The 15,693-nt window shown below is 41.8% G+C and overlaps 1 protein-coding gene across 2 annotated transcripts in view; it reads right to left on the bottom strand.

The window, feature by feature from the left end:
• The window catches only part of LOC113011733 (protein jagged-2-like), a 52,316-nt gene that overhangs the window by 13,463 nt on the left and 23,160 nt on the right, over positions 1-15,693 (bottom strand). The window contains exons 4-15 of one of the 2 annotated variants that reach the window (XM_026151426.2): positions 12,898-13,152; positions 12,110-12,170; positions 6,427-6,557; positions 5,518-5,637; positions 5,279-5,392; positions 5,027-5,140; positions 3,063-3,176; positions 1,775-1,821; positions 1,046-1,219; positions 796-946; positions 520-684; positions 117-230 (exon numbers count right to left, since the gene is read on the bottom strand). In XM_026151426.2, the coding sequence (XP_026007211.2) occupies positions 117-230; positions 520-684; positions 796-946; positions 1,046-1,219; positions 1,775-1,821; positions 3,063-3,176; positions 5,027-5,140; positions 5,279-5,392; positions 5,518-5,637; positions 6,427-6,557; positions 12,110-12,170; positions 12,898-13,152 (1,560 nt within the window). The remainder of the gene's footprint in view (positions 1-116; positions 231-519; positions 685-795; positions 947-1,045; positions 1,220-1,774; positions 1,822-3,062; positions 3,177-5,026; positions 5,141-5,278; positions 5,393-5,517; positions 5,638-6,426; positions 6,558-12,109; positions 12,171-12,897; positions 13,153-15,693) is intronic. The other variant, XM_026151427.2, reaches the window with a different exon arrangement.

A 15,693-nucleotide genomic window follows, 5' to 3' on the forward strand; every position in this document is an offset into this window, starting at 1 on the left:
GGCTGTGACTCATAATCTGCATGACTCAGCCAGGCTCTCCTTTACAGCTTGTACTGTTGAGCTACACCAACACTGAGAAAAATCCACTCCTCTGCCACACACCTACACACACTCACCAACATCACAGAGGCTGCCCTCCCAGCCGTCTGGGCAGAAACACTTAAAGGAGTTGATCTCATCGATGCAAGTGCCTCCGTTCTTGCACGGAGATGATGCACAGTCATTAATGTCTGCAGGCAAAGAGAGAAGAGTTCTTTTAATACCCTGTTAATTTTCAAGAAAAGATCAAAACTGTTGATTTTTGTCTTTTACATTTTGTTTATTGAGATTCTTTCTTCCTTCTGCTGTAGACCAAACTAAGTAGACCAAACTAAGACAGACATGATTGCTGAAGTGAGAGTTTGAATTACCGTAAGAATTATGTGGTTCCCAGTGATGGTAACTGATGATAAATATAGTCAGTGTGTGTGTGTGTGTGTGTGTGTGTGTGTGTGGGTGGGTCAGCTAATAATGACTCACTCTCATGGCAGTAGGTGCCAGTGAATCCCGGATCACAGGAGCAGCTGAAGTTCCCAGCCGGCAGGCTGATGCAGCGGCCACGCGGTCCACACACGTTGGATGAGATGTTCCACACCCTCTTTTTAGTGTCGTTAGTTGTGACGGCAACAGTGCAACTATCAATCACTTGGGGTAACGAAATGAAAAAGAGATGATCAGCAAGGGGAGCACTTTGGAATTATTTGTCACAATTTTCTGATGAGTACATTTTTTAAAAATGTGAAGATGCTGGGTTACCTTCACATTGGTTGGTCTTGCAGTGGTCCTTGAGCTCTGAACAGGTTTTGCCCTCATAGTCATCCGGACAGCTGCAGTAGAAATCACCGGTCAGGCTGTGGCACTGAGCCTTGTTCTGACACGGGTTTGGGCTACAGGGGTTGTTCTGCAACTTCAGGAAGAAAAACAGAAAATGCATTTGTGAAACGAAACTACAGCAAAAACATCAAACTGTCTTCTGCATATTATATAAGTTGGATTTAGTCCTTACCTCACACGTTGTTCCAGTGAAGCCCTGTGGGCATTCACACATGAAGCCGTGCAGCAGGGTGTGGCAGCGCCCGCTGTTCTTACATGGACTGCTACTGCACCAGTTCCTCGGAACCTCGCAGTGCCGACCCCCAAAACCTGGCTGGCAGACACACTGGTAGCCTCTGGCCAACTCCTGGTATAAAGATAAGAAGTCATCAAAGTGTCTGCTGACACATTTTATTTATAGAGGATAATTAAACTGTCACTTTTGTCCAGATATGTTCAAGCTTTCACCATGACAACTGCTGTGACATTTGGAAAGGGTAAGTTGCACATCACAAATAGTGACTGATTTCAGGTTATAAGGAAAAAACTGTTTTTCACTAAGAAACAGCTCAACACCTTCTTTAGCTAATACATGCAAAACTAACCAGGAAGCTGATGCAGCTTACTTGACTTACTGGATCAATGCCATGCATTTTCTTTAATTCTTGATTTATCTGAAACAGGCTTCAAATCCAAACCCAAGTCCATATTTGAAGTTTTGTTTTTTATTTGTTTAACAAAACACAAAAGCTCATTCAGTCATTGAATGTTGATAACCTTTCAAAGTCATAATAGCTTATTCTTTTATGTTGTGACAGGTACTTGGATGATTGACAAGAAGCATGTTACTTCTCCGTTGCTGTCATCACATCAAAAATAAAATCAATAAAGACCTCATTATGTTTGAACTAAAAAGTCTCACCTTGCAGGTCCCTCCGTTCTGACACTGTCCGTGACAGCTGTTCACGTCTGTTGAATAATCAATCACAAGAAAAATGTCAGATCTGAAACCGACTTTGACAAAATGGGCAGAACAGTGTTGTAACGTGCAGCTGCTACAGGAAAGTGGTCGATGAAACCAAAGCAAAGTTTTCCATGCCTGGAAGAATTGCAGATTCAGAGGTGCAGATGAGCTGTGAGAATGTGCAACGGAATTTAACTTGCAGAGGGAAAAAAGCTAACCCTAAAGAGTTTAAGCAATTTAAGAAAAAAGTTTGATAGTTTGGGAAAACATTGTAGTTTTAGAAGAGTGAGCCAGTGTGTAGCAGGTACACAGCCATAAGGGAGGTATATAAGAGACAGAATACAGCTAAAGCCCAGCTTCCTTGGCCGACAAGCTTCTCTTCCACTGCCATCTGCAAATCTCTGGATTTCTCAGTAGACGTTTTTCTTTTTGTGCTTTCTAAGAAGATAAACTCTTCTTGACTTTTATGTGTACAATGTAAAATATACTATATACATATGAATTATTAAGGACTATACTGGACAGCAGCTCATTCTGTTGCTAGCACACCTGTGTCACCAAAGCATAAGGAAATTCTAGTCAAAATGTTTTGGTCACATAATATGAACATGTACTTTCTACTGTTGGAAGATTTTAAGGTGAAGTTTTGATTGTTTTGCCAATATTTTTTAAATTTACCACTGAGCTTAGAGATTGGACTGTTTCCAAAATTAAAGGTCAAAGATAAATTTATTCTTTAATATATCTTTAATAAACGTGATTAATTAAATCAATTTGCCAAAGAAAAAAATTTGGTGGCAATAAAATTGCTGAAAATATGCAAAAACAGGTTAAAACTCACATGCTTTTAAGGCCCCGTGTGACTTTTTTGTGCAGATATTTTTTTCTTTATTTCGGGAAAAGAAAAAAAACTGCAGTAAATACTATGTTCAGATATTAAAAGATGTTACCTATTATATTGGAATTTACTAGAATTTTGCTAGCAATTTTGATATCGATAGATATTAATAGCATATTGCTATGCTGTCAGTGCTTGTAGTAAGCATCTAGAAAGACCATTTTTCCTGAAAAATTGGTTATTATTTTTGAAATAGGAATTACATGATGTAGATTTTCATGAGAAACCATCTATCAGAACAAACACTGGAAAAGAAGCTGGCTGGACAGAGGCCCCTGTTTCACCTCTGTTTTCTACAGGTAGCTGGAAAGAGGCTAAAGACTAATGATCTGCTGGACTGATACTAACTGATGTCACAGTTCTGGCCCACCCATCCATGAAAGCAGGCACAGTGATATCCACCAATCAAGTTTTTGCAAGCGTAAGCATTGAGGCACGGCTTCCCCGCGCACTCATTTACATCTGAAAAATGGAGATGAGAGACACAGAGAAAATGAATTAAAGCCAAGAACCTGCTCAGAAAGCCCGTCACCAAGCACAGCCTCCTGTCACACAGCCCACTGAAATGAAGGCCAAAGATCGAAGGTCTTTCCCAAACTTCCCTTTTAGCGACAACTTATGTGAATTGTTTTTTTTTCTTTTTTCATTTCATTTACGGGCTTTAAACGCAGACTTCAGGAACAAAAAATGCTCCATGGTAACTCAAAGTGCTGCGAATTATCCTGCAATATTTGACTCATGGTAACTCTTTCCAACACCTTGATTTATGGTTGTCATCCGCACTGGGCATACGCTGTTTGTAGACCTGTTTGGAGCTGTCTCCAAAACCAATTTTGGTGCTTTGATGGTTATTGGAAACACTTCAGTAGCGCCCTACCACAGCACAAGTTTAATTTAATTCCTGTATTGCTCACAGCTTTCTATGACACATCAAGTTACTTTTTGCACAGTGTGCAGTCATTTGCACAACCCACTGTCATTGTTGTCATCTGCTGTCTTGTGTCTGTATCGTTCTGTTCTGTCTGGTGTTGCACTGTCTTTGTTTTGTGTTTTTGCCATTTTTGCACACTTGCACTTTATGGAGTCCTGTGTTGATTGTCTGTTATATGTCATATGTAGCACTATGGTCTTGGAGGAATGTTGTCTCGTTTCACTGTGAACTGTACCACCGCACATGGTTGGAATCACAATAAAGCCACTTGATTTATTTAAATAAATGAACACTGAAATAAATGTAATGTGTACTAGGTAATAAAGTAAAGTTCATGTCTGGATGGGTGTTTACTTTTCCACTGGTTTCCATTGCCTCCCCCTACTCCTGCCATTTTGTCCTCATCCCCACCCCTAGGGGTTAATGTCTCTCTTTTGCATTCCCTGAGGGCCAACCTGCGGCATTCCAAGTGGTCAGTTTCAGAGGCAGCGCTCGCCGCTCCCACCGTGCCGCCTTGCCCACTATAAACCAACACACAGTGCATTAATACTACTCCCAGGAGGTAAGCGGCACCTGTTAGCCTGCTGAAACTAAACACCCCAAACCCCTTCCCAAAACCCGAGCCTCCTCCCGATCTAAAGCACCCGTTCACTTCATCTCCCTCTCCCACAGGTACCACCCTGCTCCCTGAAAGGGGAAGCACTCTGAGAATAACAGGACTCGTAACACAAGCCGCTGCATTTCGGCTGCTCCCTGTGTATGTTTACAGGTTATAAAGTGTTTCCTGGCTGAAGCCGGAGGGTGTGAGGGCTCCGCTATGCTGGGGCGTTGCCTCACCGTAGCGCATATACTCCACTGTTACGGCCAGTCTGGAGCCAAAGATAACCCCCCAGTGGAGTAGATTTGGTCCCAAGGCTAGCAGTTGCCAGGCGGGGGGTTATTTTTAGCTTTACTCAAGTCACCTGGCTCAAATTGCAGACGATGCTCGGAGAGCGTCTCCGCTGGGCATGCGCATGCACAGACAGACACACACATGAAATTAGTGGGCCTCTTGCAGTTATACTGCTGGTTAAACGATGTGGCAGGATAAACAAACAACTAGATATGCTGTAACTCTGCGCGCAAGTGTGGATGCATGGAATTCACCATAGGTGCCACACACATTGGCTTCACCACATATCATCTAGCATGCAGTGGTTTTTCAAATTAGGATTTTAAAATTAAAATTATATAATATTATGAAGCTTCTACCTGAAAGACACCTAATTTAATTTGAAAAACACATCAATTTATGATGTTGAGCAAAAAAAGAGCTGCTCAAATGAGATGATTCTCTTTCTTTAGAATACATCATTCATTAGATGGAGACAGACAGACATACCTATCTGGCAGGTCTTGCCTGTCCACTGTGGAAGACAGAGGCATTCGAAGCCGTTCTCCATGTCGATGCATGTCCCGCCCTGAGCACAGGGGCTGGAGGCACATTCATCAGTGTCTGAAATATAAGACGTATGTTAAAGCTACTATCACAGCCACAGTACTTAGTGTGGTACAGAAAACTATAGTTATATGTATCCATCTAAGTAATATTTGCCATACCTGGGAAATACCTAGACAGTTTAGCACCTCTCACCTTTAGCACAGGTTGGCCCAGTCCAGCCAGCAGGACAGTGACACTCAAACCCCGTAGGGACTTCGTGGCACGTCCCTCCGTTGGCACAAGGGTTAGACACACAGGCATGCTCCGCTAAAAAGAAAGTCAAATGTCTAATTGATTTTTATGTTTCTTTGGAGCTTTGTCCCAAATGTACTGTGGCCCAAAGCAAAGGTCTTTGAACCTAAATGTTTGGTGCGTTGTATTTAGACACTGACCGATTTCGCAGTTCTTGCCAGAGTAGCCATCCGGACAGGCGCAGTGGTATTCGTCTGGTTCCGTGTTCATACACGTTCCTCCATTCTTACAGGGCCGGTTGGTCCCACAGTAGTTCAGATCTGCACAGAGACAGAACAGTAAAGTGTGTGTGTGAAGTGATATTTCTGGGAGAAGCTATCTGATAGATAACTAGCAGCAAAATTGTTACGTACAAAAGCCTCCCTGACCAAAAAATAATAATTAAATACTTTGAGGTGTCATTATTCTGCATCTCTGTGCTCTTTAACTTCCAAAACACATCAGCCACCATCACTTTTTTCCTACAAAATGATGAATTTATTCCATTTCTATCTCACTACCCTGCATCCTGACCAGTCTCACCATGAGGCCAAGATGAATCCAACAACAAAGGATCACAGTCCTACAGGAGCAACAGGTTTTCTTTATTTCCAAGACATTGGACAACTGAAATGGTACCTATTATGTCTGCTCACATTGTTGTCACAGTTATATTTTCTTTGATCACTACAACCCAAAGACATTTTTTATTTACTGACTAATTTTAAGATCACAGCTTAATTAAGCCTCGAGCATCTATTTAAGCAGTCGCTCTCTCTGCAAGCCACTTGTCAACCCACCTCCAACCCAGCTCCTTATTTCACGCTATTCATGTTGTTTCTGACTTAATTAATTCTATTCAGGTTATATGCTGCCGCCCTCCCCACAAAACGGAGGTATACTGCCACATGTCAATTAGTGCACACAGAATAAGAATCCTGTGTTGACTAACATGGTCCCGTCAGAGCTAGCGTCTGTAATAAATAACCATAAGGATTGTTTGTCTTGGAAATTCTGGCTATGTTAAAGATGGATATCTTAGATCTTAGAAAACATATTTAACTTCTGACCTTTATCACATAGCAGGCCTCCCCAGTTCTTCTCACAGTTGCACTGCCAGGGCTGCTTGCAGGTACCATGAACACAGCCTGGGTATGGCAAGCACTCCTCACACAACGGACCCTGCCAGCCGTAGTTACACCTGCAACACAGAGAAAAGAAATGTCCTTATTTTAATTACCAAATACTTTTGCTGTTGATACAGACAGCACACCTGGGCAGCTGTTTTTGCCTCCTCGCTTCTTTCTTTTCCTCAATCAGGAGCAATATGAACCCTAAAACTGGTTACAGACAGTTAAGCTCCTGAGGACTGAAATACTTGTGCCATTACTAATAAATAAAAAGCACACATAGAAGAGGGAAAACAGTGGGTGAGTGTATTTATTAGCAAAATAAGTGCCTCTTATTTCACACGCACAATAAGAATGTGTTCTTAATAGCACAACCAGCTTGAGGGAGCATCAGGCACACAGACACGCTTAAAAATGCGAGGGGAAAGGGTGGGGGGGTAGGAGGATTTAGCCTTGAGAAAGAGTGATAGTTACGTATTGATAACAATAAAGTCATTTAATACTTCTACGATGTCGGGAAACACAGAGGAGCACTTGATGTCATGCCATCGTGCCAGTGGGACATGGCTGGTGAACACGAGGGATGCTGCCGGGTGCCAAAAAAAGGGCAATTTATGGAGTTCAGAGAGGGAAGAATTCTGCATACATGAAGGGTCAGCAAGTACAAACATCACTGTACTTGACTCAGCCACACATTACCACTGTGACACTGCAGCTGAACGCCACAGCAGGACAAAGCATCTTCATCGAGGTGAGTGACATGTTTGCTGCCACTCCTAATCTTAGAACATGCAGGGCCAGGGGACATTCCTGAGTGTGTTGTGTGTGTGGGTCTGCAAATATCTCGTCATGCTTACTTTCATGTGCACATTCATTCACATTTCCTACAAAGTTTCAGGTCAATTATTCAAAACTAGCTTATGTCTTACTGCTGTAGCACTTATATATGAAATGTGACTTCACTGCTAATATAAAAGTCCAAAAGTCTCATCAGAAGTCTTCAAATTGTTCATTTTGCCAACATATTTGTCCAAAACTCCCAAGTATTAAGTATTAGCAAAAAAAACCTGCACTTTTATTAGAGTTAAAGCCTTCCTTGGTGTATAATACGACTTATATCATCAGAGGCAATACTGTAATCTACAAAATACTGTCGATAAAAGAGAAAAGTGACCTTCTAAGAGCCCGCCCATTTTGTTTGTTTTGTGCATTTCTTCACACAGACGTCATGCACGCCGTGTCTGCTCTCTGCCCTCTTCCTGTGCCGTGAGCGTGGCTTGAGGGCAAACTTGGAACGGGTGTTTTTTTGTGGAACGAGGCTTAGTCGTCTCGAAGCAGAGGCAGGCACAGGGTTAGCTAATCTGTTGGTATATGGCAGCGCTCTGTTATTCCAAGGCCAGTGGTAACCTTGCCCCACCTGTCCTGTCATTTCTCCGTTGGGGCTATTTTGGGGCCCGCAAAACCCACCTCCCCACCCAACCAGCCCTCCTCTCCTTCGACTCTCATGAACACTTCAAAATGGAAGCCGACCAAAAGACCAAAAGGCAGCGAAATGGGTCTCTGTAGCCTGCTGTGATGTGCTGTAGTACTTTGGGACAATGACAGACGGGACAGCACTCAAAAAAAAAAATGTGACTGGGCCCTGGCGTCCAGGAAAACTATCAGAAACCAAAAGAATAAAGCCTATTTGACCCAGGATCACATTTATTATGGTAGCTAATTTCAAATTTTGCTCTAACGGTCTTTAAACTCAATTCATGCAAAATGCTAACAACATATTTTCTGTAGCTGGTGGCCTTTCCTATTAAATGAGCTTGGAATACCTGTGTGTGGTATCAGGCAAACAGAGGCACACTTAAAACAAAGAAAGAAATGGAGCAGTGACCAAGTTCTGATTACATCAAAACATGCACAGACAGTTTGGTCTCATGCACAACTTGCAAGTAGAAATGTTTTTAACTGTATGCATGACTGCAATTTTCATCTGATCTCGCTCTGTATTTGCAATTCACTTATGCATATGTGTGTGTTTGTGTGTCTGGGAGACAGTGCTATGTATTGTTTACTACTGTATGCAGTGTTGTCCGGCTCTGCGGTTGGCAATAGTGCCCTGCACACTGTCAGCGGTGGCAGAGCGGACAGCCTGTCTGGCTGCAGTGTGGGAGAGCAGGGAAATGGTTTCGGGCAGCCACAGGCCAAGGGTGGCATTACCCACAAGCACCGTCACTGGGCTGCTGCTGTCCCATCAATGGAGGGGGCCATGGGGGCCAAGCCAGGGCCTAAAATATCCCTCCTTTACCACAAAACCCCACGCCCCGCCGCTGCCCCTCAGACAAACCACACCCTGAAGACGGGACGGTGGGCCGAGGTAGAGGGGGCTGTGTGTGTGAGTGTCCGTGTGTGGGACCGCTGAATTATTTACAGGCAAGTCTCGCGCCCAAATCCAGCAGACGGACTTAGCCTGCTGTTGCCTAGCTACATGTTTAGTAGTGTCACATGAGGGAGCGTAGGTTGTGAATGCGCTGTGTGTAAGAAACAAGATACCAAACACACATTTTTAGTTTCCTTCTGCCAGGCTGAGATGCTTTTTTTCCCCCTGTTTCTTTCTCTTTTCTCTTCCCTCAAAATTTCCCAGACATTAACCCAGTAACTACTTCTTCTTCTTCTGTTTTTTTCCTCCTCTCTGAAATATAAAATGTTTTGACCGCTATGAGTCGGGTTTTCTCTGTTCTATCATGGGGACAAAAGAATCGGGGTTTAATACTTCTTCTGACATCACATTCGCTCTAACTTGTTCGGTATGCGTTCGCCCTGACACGGTTTTCTATTTGAATCATATTAATACAAGCCCGTTTGTTTTGCGAGATCGCATTACGTGTGATTTTTCTGGAGCTTTCAATCAATTTGCACCTGACACCACAGGCTGAGCCACACTGTAACGTTTGACAGGCGCATATTTGCGGCTTAGGTGGCTGTCTTCTGAATAAACGGATCCTCCCTGTACGTTATTAGATTTACGTGCTTTGTAAACGGTGAAATTGGATTTTTAATTAAAGGGCCTGTATCATCCACAATTTTCATTGCATCAATATAAAGTGGAAGTGGCTGGATCCATTTAAGACTTTTCCACTGACTCCATTGAAAGGGGGCTAATTATGTTTTACCTCAAGTAATGAAGGCAGTGTATACGCAAGTGATCCCCATGAACCAAAAGGTCATGAGAAGACTTCAGACTGCTCTAAACGTGAAGTTTTATACAGTTTTTTTTCTCTTGGACCTGTATGATGTCAAAGACAGGGGATACCCTTAGTAGGTTAGTCTCACAGGAGCCCCACTCACCTGCTATTATCCAGTAAGAAAGTTGGCTTAAAGAGAAGGCATAGTTAGCTAAAATACCTTGTTTTAGAAGGTGGATTAATTTAAATTAAAGATCGATTAAGGCTAAAGTACGAAGTTGGTGTGATAGACAAGAGACTGTTTGTTTTTCTTCTGAATAAATTGTGACATAGATCAGCATTTCAACCTTAACATTGATATATAATACAAATAAATCCTTCTAATGCAATTCATTTCATAATTCATTTCATATCAGTTTTTCTGTGCTCAAGAGTGTTACGTTTATTGTCAGGTGTGTCTGTTTTAGTTTTATTCTCACACAGTTAGGCTTACAGTTTTGTTATGTGTTCGTATAAATGTGAACTATCCCCCGACTCTCTCTTTCTCTTTTGCTTCTTCTCTTTCTCAGCGCTGCGCGTATGTGCGCACCTGATGGCGACGAAGCTCCAAATCACATGTTGAGGCACATTCCAGGGTGTTGCTTTCTCTTACAATCCTCTGGCCATTTTCAATGAGAAATGTCAGCCTCATCAAACCTAATCAAACCTGCCACAGTGTAAAACCCTAACCTCCCTCCCTCCCTTCTGTCAACGCTGCTCTTCTGATGTTTCCAAATACTTGGCACTATGTGTGTGTTTGTGTGTGTGTGTGTGTGTGTGTGTGTGTGTGTGTGTGTGTGTGTGTGTGTGTGTGTGTGTGTGTGTGTGTGTAGTTTGGCTTTTTAAAGCTTGTGTTCCACTCTGTCTAAATGTACAGTTCAGTTCCAAATGTAATCAAATCTAAATATCTCTCTGCTGCCATCTCTGCTGTTCACATAACTGTAAACGCTTCATCAGCCTTTTTTGAATGCTTGTTGCTTTAAGCAAAAACACTGTAGCTAGTGTAGAAGTACTGGTCTAATACTTTTCATGAACACACGGGAGCCATGAAATACAATTTTTTTTGGAGCAGTAGCATCTCTGATTTGTTGTATTTGGTATCTCATAGAACGTTCATCCAATGAATTATCAAGGCTAAATTACTCAGGTAAAGTACAGCCAATCGCTAGACAACAGTGTGTGTTCTCCAACTGGTTTAAAAATGTTTTCTGAGAGTTGCTGGTAGTTGGAGAAAATGAAATTGGTCACATGTATATATATACAACCTCCTTGTGATTGGTTTGGTCAGTAGCAGGTTGTCACGTATACCGTACATGAAAAATGGTCTCCTCAAGGTAAAAATTCAACCCACAACTTTTTAAACTTGTGGTCAGCCAAATCTTTTACTTTGAAGATGATCATTGTTCACTTTCTTTTTTTATGAGATTGAGGTATGCAGACAAATCGACATCTTTCAAGAAACTGACGTGTGACTGCATCTGTTAGTGACCAGCAATCTGCCACAAGAACCACTCAGAAAAATACATTTTTTTTCTCCTAGTGACTCAAGATTGTCAGGGGGTCGATGACATGTCCCTTAGCCTGTGTCAACCAAAGCATAATGAAGGTTATCTGTAGTGAGGTAAGTTCTCTTGGTTTTGACACGTAAAATGTCATTTAAGTAATTGGTATTTCTTATTTCATGTACTTTGTGTTGTTTGTGTAAATGGACTTGATTACCTTATTATATATTTATATTCGAGGTACTCACAGACTATGTATTGACCTATAATTTGAGTTACCATTAGCAACCAGTGACACTGCCCTCAATGCCCCCTGTCTTTATCCCCGCTTGCTGTCTGTAGCTTTGTGCGCGGAATCCACACTTCCTAACATAAGAGTGCCAGCCATAACAAGATCCAGGATAGGAAGAGGTGATGTGGGCTCCAGACACTGGAAGAGGGTGGTGGAGGGAAGGGACTGCGGGGAGGTACGGTGCCTCTCTGTTGCTGGAGAAGGATGAGGAAGGAAACATGGAAGAAAAAACAAAAAAAAAACAGGCTGCTTTCTCTCTTTCTGTGTGCGGGCAAGAGCAGGCCAGCTTTAGAACAGGAAGCAGAACAATAGCTTCTGGATCAGAGTGGAGCTGAGGGATGGAGGTGGAGGAATGGGGGGCAATGCATCAGACTGGGATGGGGGAGTTAAGAGTGATGCGGGGTTAGGCTGCTTGGTATGTTATTAACAACCCCCTCACCCACTCACCACTCTGTTGTGTCAGGACTGTTATTCTCATTAACTCCCTATGTGTTGGAGGTGGTGGTGGTGGTGATGGGGTTTCCATCCAAACAAGAACATATTTTCCATCACTTGACAACAATGCCGTAAGAGAAACAAAGAGGTGCATAAAAAAAAAACTAGAGGTGACTTACTTGCATTCTCCTGGCACATTACAAATCCCGTGGATGGGGCTGCAGCCTTGTTTGCAGATGGCTTTTGAGAAGGAAAAGAGAAAACGACATGTATGGATTTGTCCAAAAATTGTGAAAAACTCTTTTATTTAAAAGCATAATAAGGCTAACATAAAGCATTTGAATTCTTTTGAGCTTTCAGTCATTAAAATGTCCTTCCTTAGCCCTCCCTGCTCGTGAAAATGCAGAGAAACTGTTGTGACAATAGATGGATGAACTGTCAAGACAGCTGAAGGTGCCTTCAGCAATGGCAGGAATTTCCAGACATTCTTCACATTCTTGCAAAGTGACATTTGACACGAATTTCCGTGAACTTCTGAATTTCATCCAAAAAGGGCAATAAGGAAGGAAAAACTGAGGATCCACGTGATCATAGTAAGCTTGGATGAGGAGTGTTTATTTGAACCTGGCTGCTTTTGGCTTTCCAAAAGTGGTAAGTAATTAAAAAAAAAACATTTAAAAACAAAGTGGAAAATGATGCCAATGAGAGCTTCTAAAAGACAGTTTTGATTCATTTTGATTCATTGCACATATACCAGTACTCCCCCATAAAAAGTGCTGCGATTTCACTATGAAATAGTGAGAAATAGATACATTATTAACTGGTTATGACACTGAAGATTTAAGGTTTATATTGTATTATTTAGTTAATTATTAGTTAAGGATTAATTATTTTTATTTTCTTGTTAACATTATTACATGGTAGATTGTGTTGCTGTTTGCACTTTGACTGATATATTTTTTCCTACCTTTGTTGCAGTCAGGCCCTGTCCAGCCCTCCATACATTCTTGGTTTCCAGTTTGGTCGCACACATAATGGCCGAAGTAGTCATTGCGTGGACGGCATACTTTATTGCATTTGGTGCCATAGTAGTTTTCATCACAGCGCACACGGATGGTGTAGCCAATACTAGCAATCAAAGTTTTATATTCCACCACTTGTTTCTCCTCTCCAGGGTTAATCATTCCTCTGTGGATGCTGCGCACTATCAGTAGCTCATCATCTGGACAAAGCAAAAACAGATGATACAGAAACAGATGTTAAAAAAATGCTATGACAAATTATGCTTGTTATTTACTCAGTGGACAATTTTTCCTTTTAACTAAAAAAAACCTGCAGCTCATGGAAACAACGTCAGTCGATTTTCACAGGGTTATCTCTCCCAGCTTTTTAGGTCAATATAGCTGGTTGCCAACTGCATAGCAATGGAAGGTTCACAATACTGAACGATGAATTCTTGAGGCCCCAGTGCAGAGCCCTGTGGTACTCCGTGACTAACTTTCCTGTCGCTAAACTGGCTAAAATCAAGTGCCGTCATTAGTGCTGTTTATAATGTGCACTAATTCCTGACAGATTATCTTTGCTACAGTCACAACTTGTACTGTGAAAAAATCCAAAGCCTGTCAACTGGTGATGCAGTTCAAATTTTGCCTCACATGGTATACGTGGACAGACTTCCTTTCGCAGTCTAGGAAAAGTTGAAGTAGTGATTCATTTTCATGTATACAGATAAAGAACAAAAAACACAGAAATGCTCAAAAGATCTGATGTTTTGAGGTGTAACCTCTGGTCAAGCTTCACTCTGTTCTATCAAGAATGTGGTAAAAGAAAAAATAAAAGTTGAGGAAAAAGAGTGAAAGAATCGGAAAATTAAGCAAGCACAAGCGAGGTCTGCGAGGGCTTGATAACCGAAATGCTTTTTCAGTTTTCCTGCTTGGTGAAATGCTTTTCAGGCCCCCTCCTCTCCTGCCACCCACTTTCAGGATATCCAGCTCGACTTCATCGGAGCCAGGCCGGAAATAATAAGAGACGGGGAACAGGCAAGGAAGGGCGACATAGGAAAGGCCCTTTAGCTCGTTCTCAAGGAACAGAAGCACCACGACCCAGCAGGCTTCTCTGCATTCTCATGTTTTTAGAGAGTGACAAGGTGGAGATGGACTGAAAGACTCGTTTTTCTCTCCTGGCTCATAAGCTAAATGCTGACAATGCTATTAATGATATGTTTCCATTATAACTTGGGTTGCCTTTAGTTTAGCAAAACTTTTCCTTCCAAAATGCAAATTATCTATGCAAAAAACAAAAAGCCCCAGAGATAGGACTACACCTTAACGTTTGATTCAGATTTTCATTCAGTAAGTAAGCATTGAGTTTTCCTTTTTGGAATAGGGATGTGGTTGGCTTTTTTTTATACATGTTTCGAGATCTATATAGTCATCTAAGCTGTCTCAGCTCAAGTGTCAGACACTCTTGAACCTCACGCTCAGTTCATGTCATTGTTGCTAGCTTAGAATGCAATGTATTTTTTTTTAAGTTGTGATGAGTCATGGGTAGATCTGAGCTGAGAAACCCCTTTTAGCCTATATGTGACATTATTTACAAAAAGGAACATTGTGTTGCAATAAATAAGCTCCGAGACTAAAGACTGAGACCATAAACTCATCAGGGGAGTGTTTACTCAGGTCACACATCAAGTGAGCAGTGGGGTAATTTTCTCATAGTTTTAACTTACAATCAGAGGCAGCAAAGGTGACACCCCCTGCTGGCCTTTAAAAGTAATGCACATTTAAAGCATTCCCATACTGACTTTAGATTACAGCAGGAAGGCATGTCCACCTTTACATTACTGGATTTAGCCACTTTTCACACCTCTTTAGTCATGGCAGAAGAATAAGACTGTGAAGTTGTGTTTATAAAATAACTTTTTAAAAAATATTTATGGTCAATAGTTATGGTAATATAATACCTTAAATATATTTGTGAACAACATTTACCCTACAATAGCTCAACTTCCTAAGTTAGACAGTGTAGAAAAATGACTGAAAAGCTAAAAGACCTAGAATCCATTTTCACACTGTCCTGATTTACTGAGGCTCACTGTGAGTTAACACACTGCCACAGATTTCAGTCCCACACCCACCACCTGAAACACCCAGGCACTCACTCACTGCTGTTCATCTCCAGCAATTAGATATAAAAATATAGACCAATCATGAGCTCCCTCTGTAGTGGAGGAGACACACTAAGAGGGGCCGTTGTTACTAGGGAGAGCAGGCGAGGGAAGGCCATTTAAAAACCAGCTTATATAAACAACGAGGGGCTTCAGATCCGAGCAGCTGATCATGTCAAGAGCAGCACGATTGTCTTTGCTTTCAAAGAGAGGAATTAATTTTAAAAATGTAGAGTGATGGCTTTGTCCAACAGTTTCAGTTGTCAGGCAATGTGCGACACAGTTCATGGGACAGGAGAGCTTTAAGAGGGGCTGGGGGTCTTTGAACTTTGACCTCTTTCTCTACCTGACATCTAGCATTTTGCAGAAGTTGTTGTTACTGTTTTTTGTTTGAGTCTGCAAAATCTACACCTGTTTCCTCACAATTTCTCCAAACCAATTGTCTGAATAAGACACGGGGTTGTGACTACAGCTGAGCTGATAACAAAAATCAGAATCAGAAAAGTTCTGCAATGTCTGTCCCAACTTTTCTTTCTTGCTTAAAGACACCAACAAACAGAACACCGAGAAAGAATGCCAGCTGAGTGACGTGACTCT

The sequence above is a fragment of the Astatotilapia calliptera genome, chromosome 19 (genome assembly GCF_964374335.1).
Source record: "Astatotilapia calliptera chromosome 19, fAstCal68.1, whole genome shotgun sequence".
NCBI classification, from domain to species: domain Eukaryota; kingdom Metazoa; phylum Chordata; class Actinopteri; order Cichliformes; family Cichlidae; genus Astatotilapia; species Astatotilapia calliptera.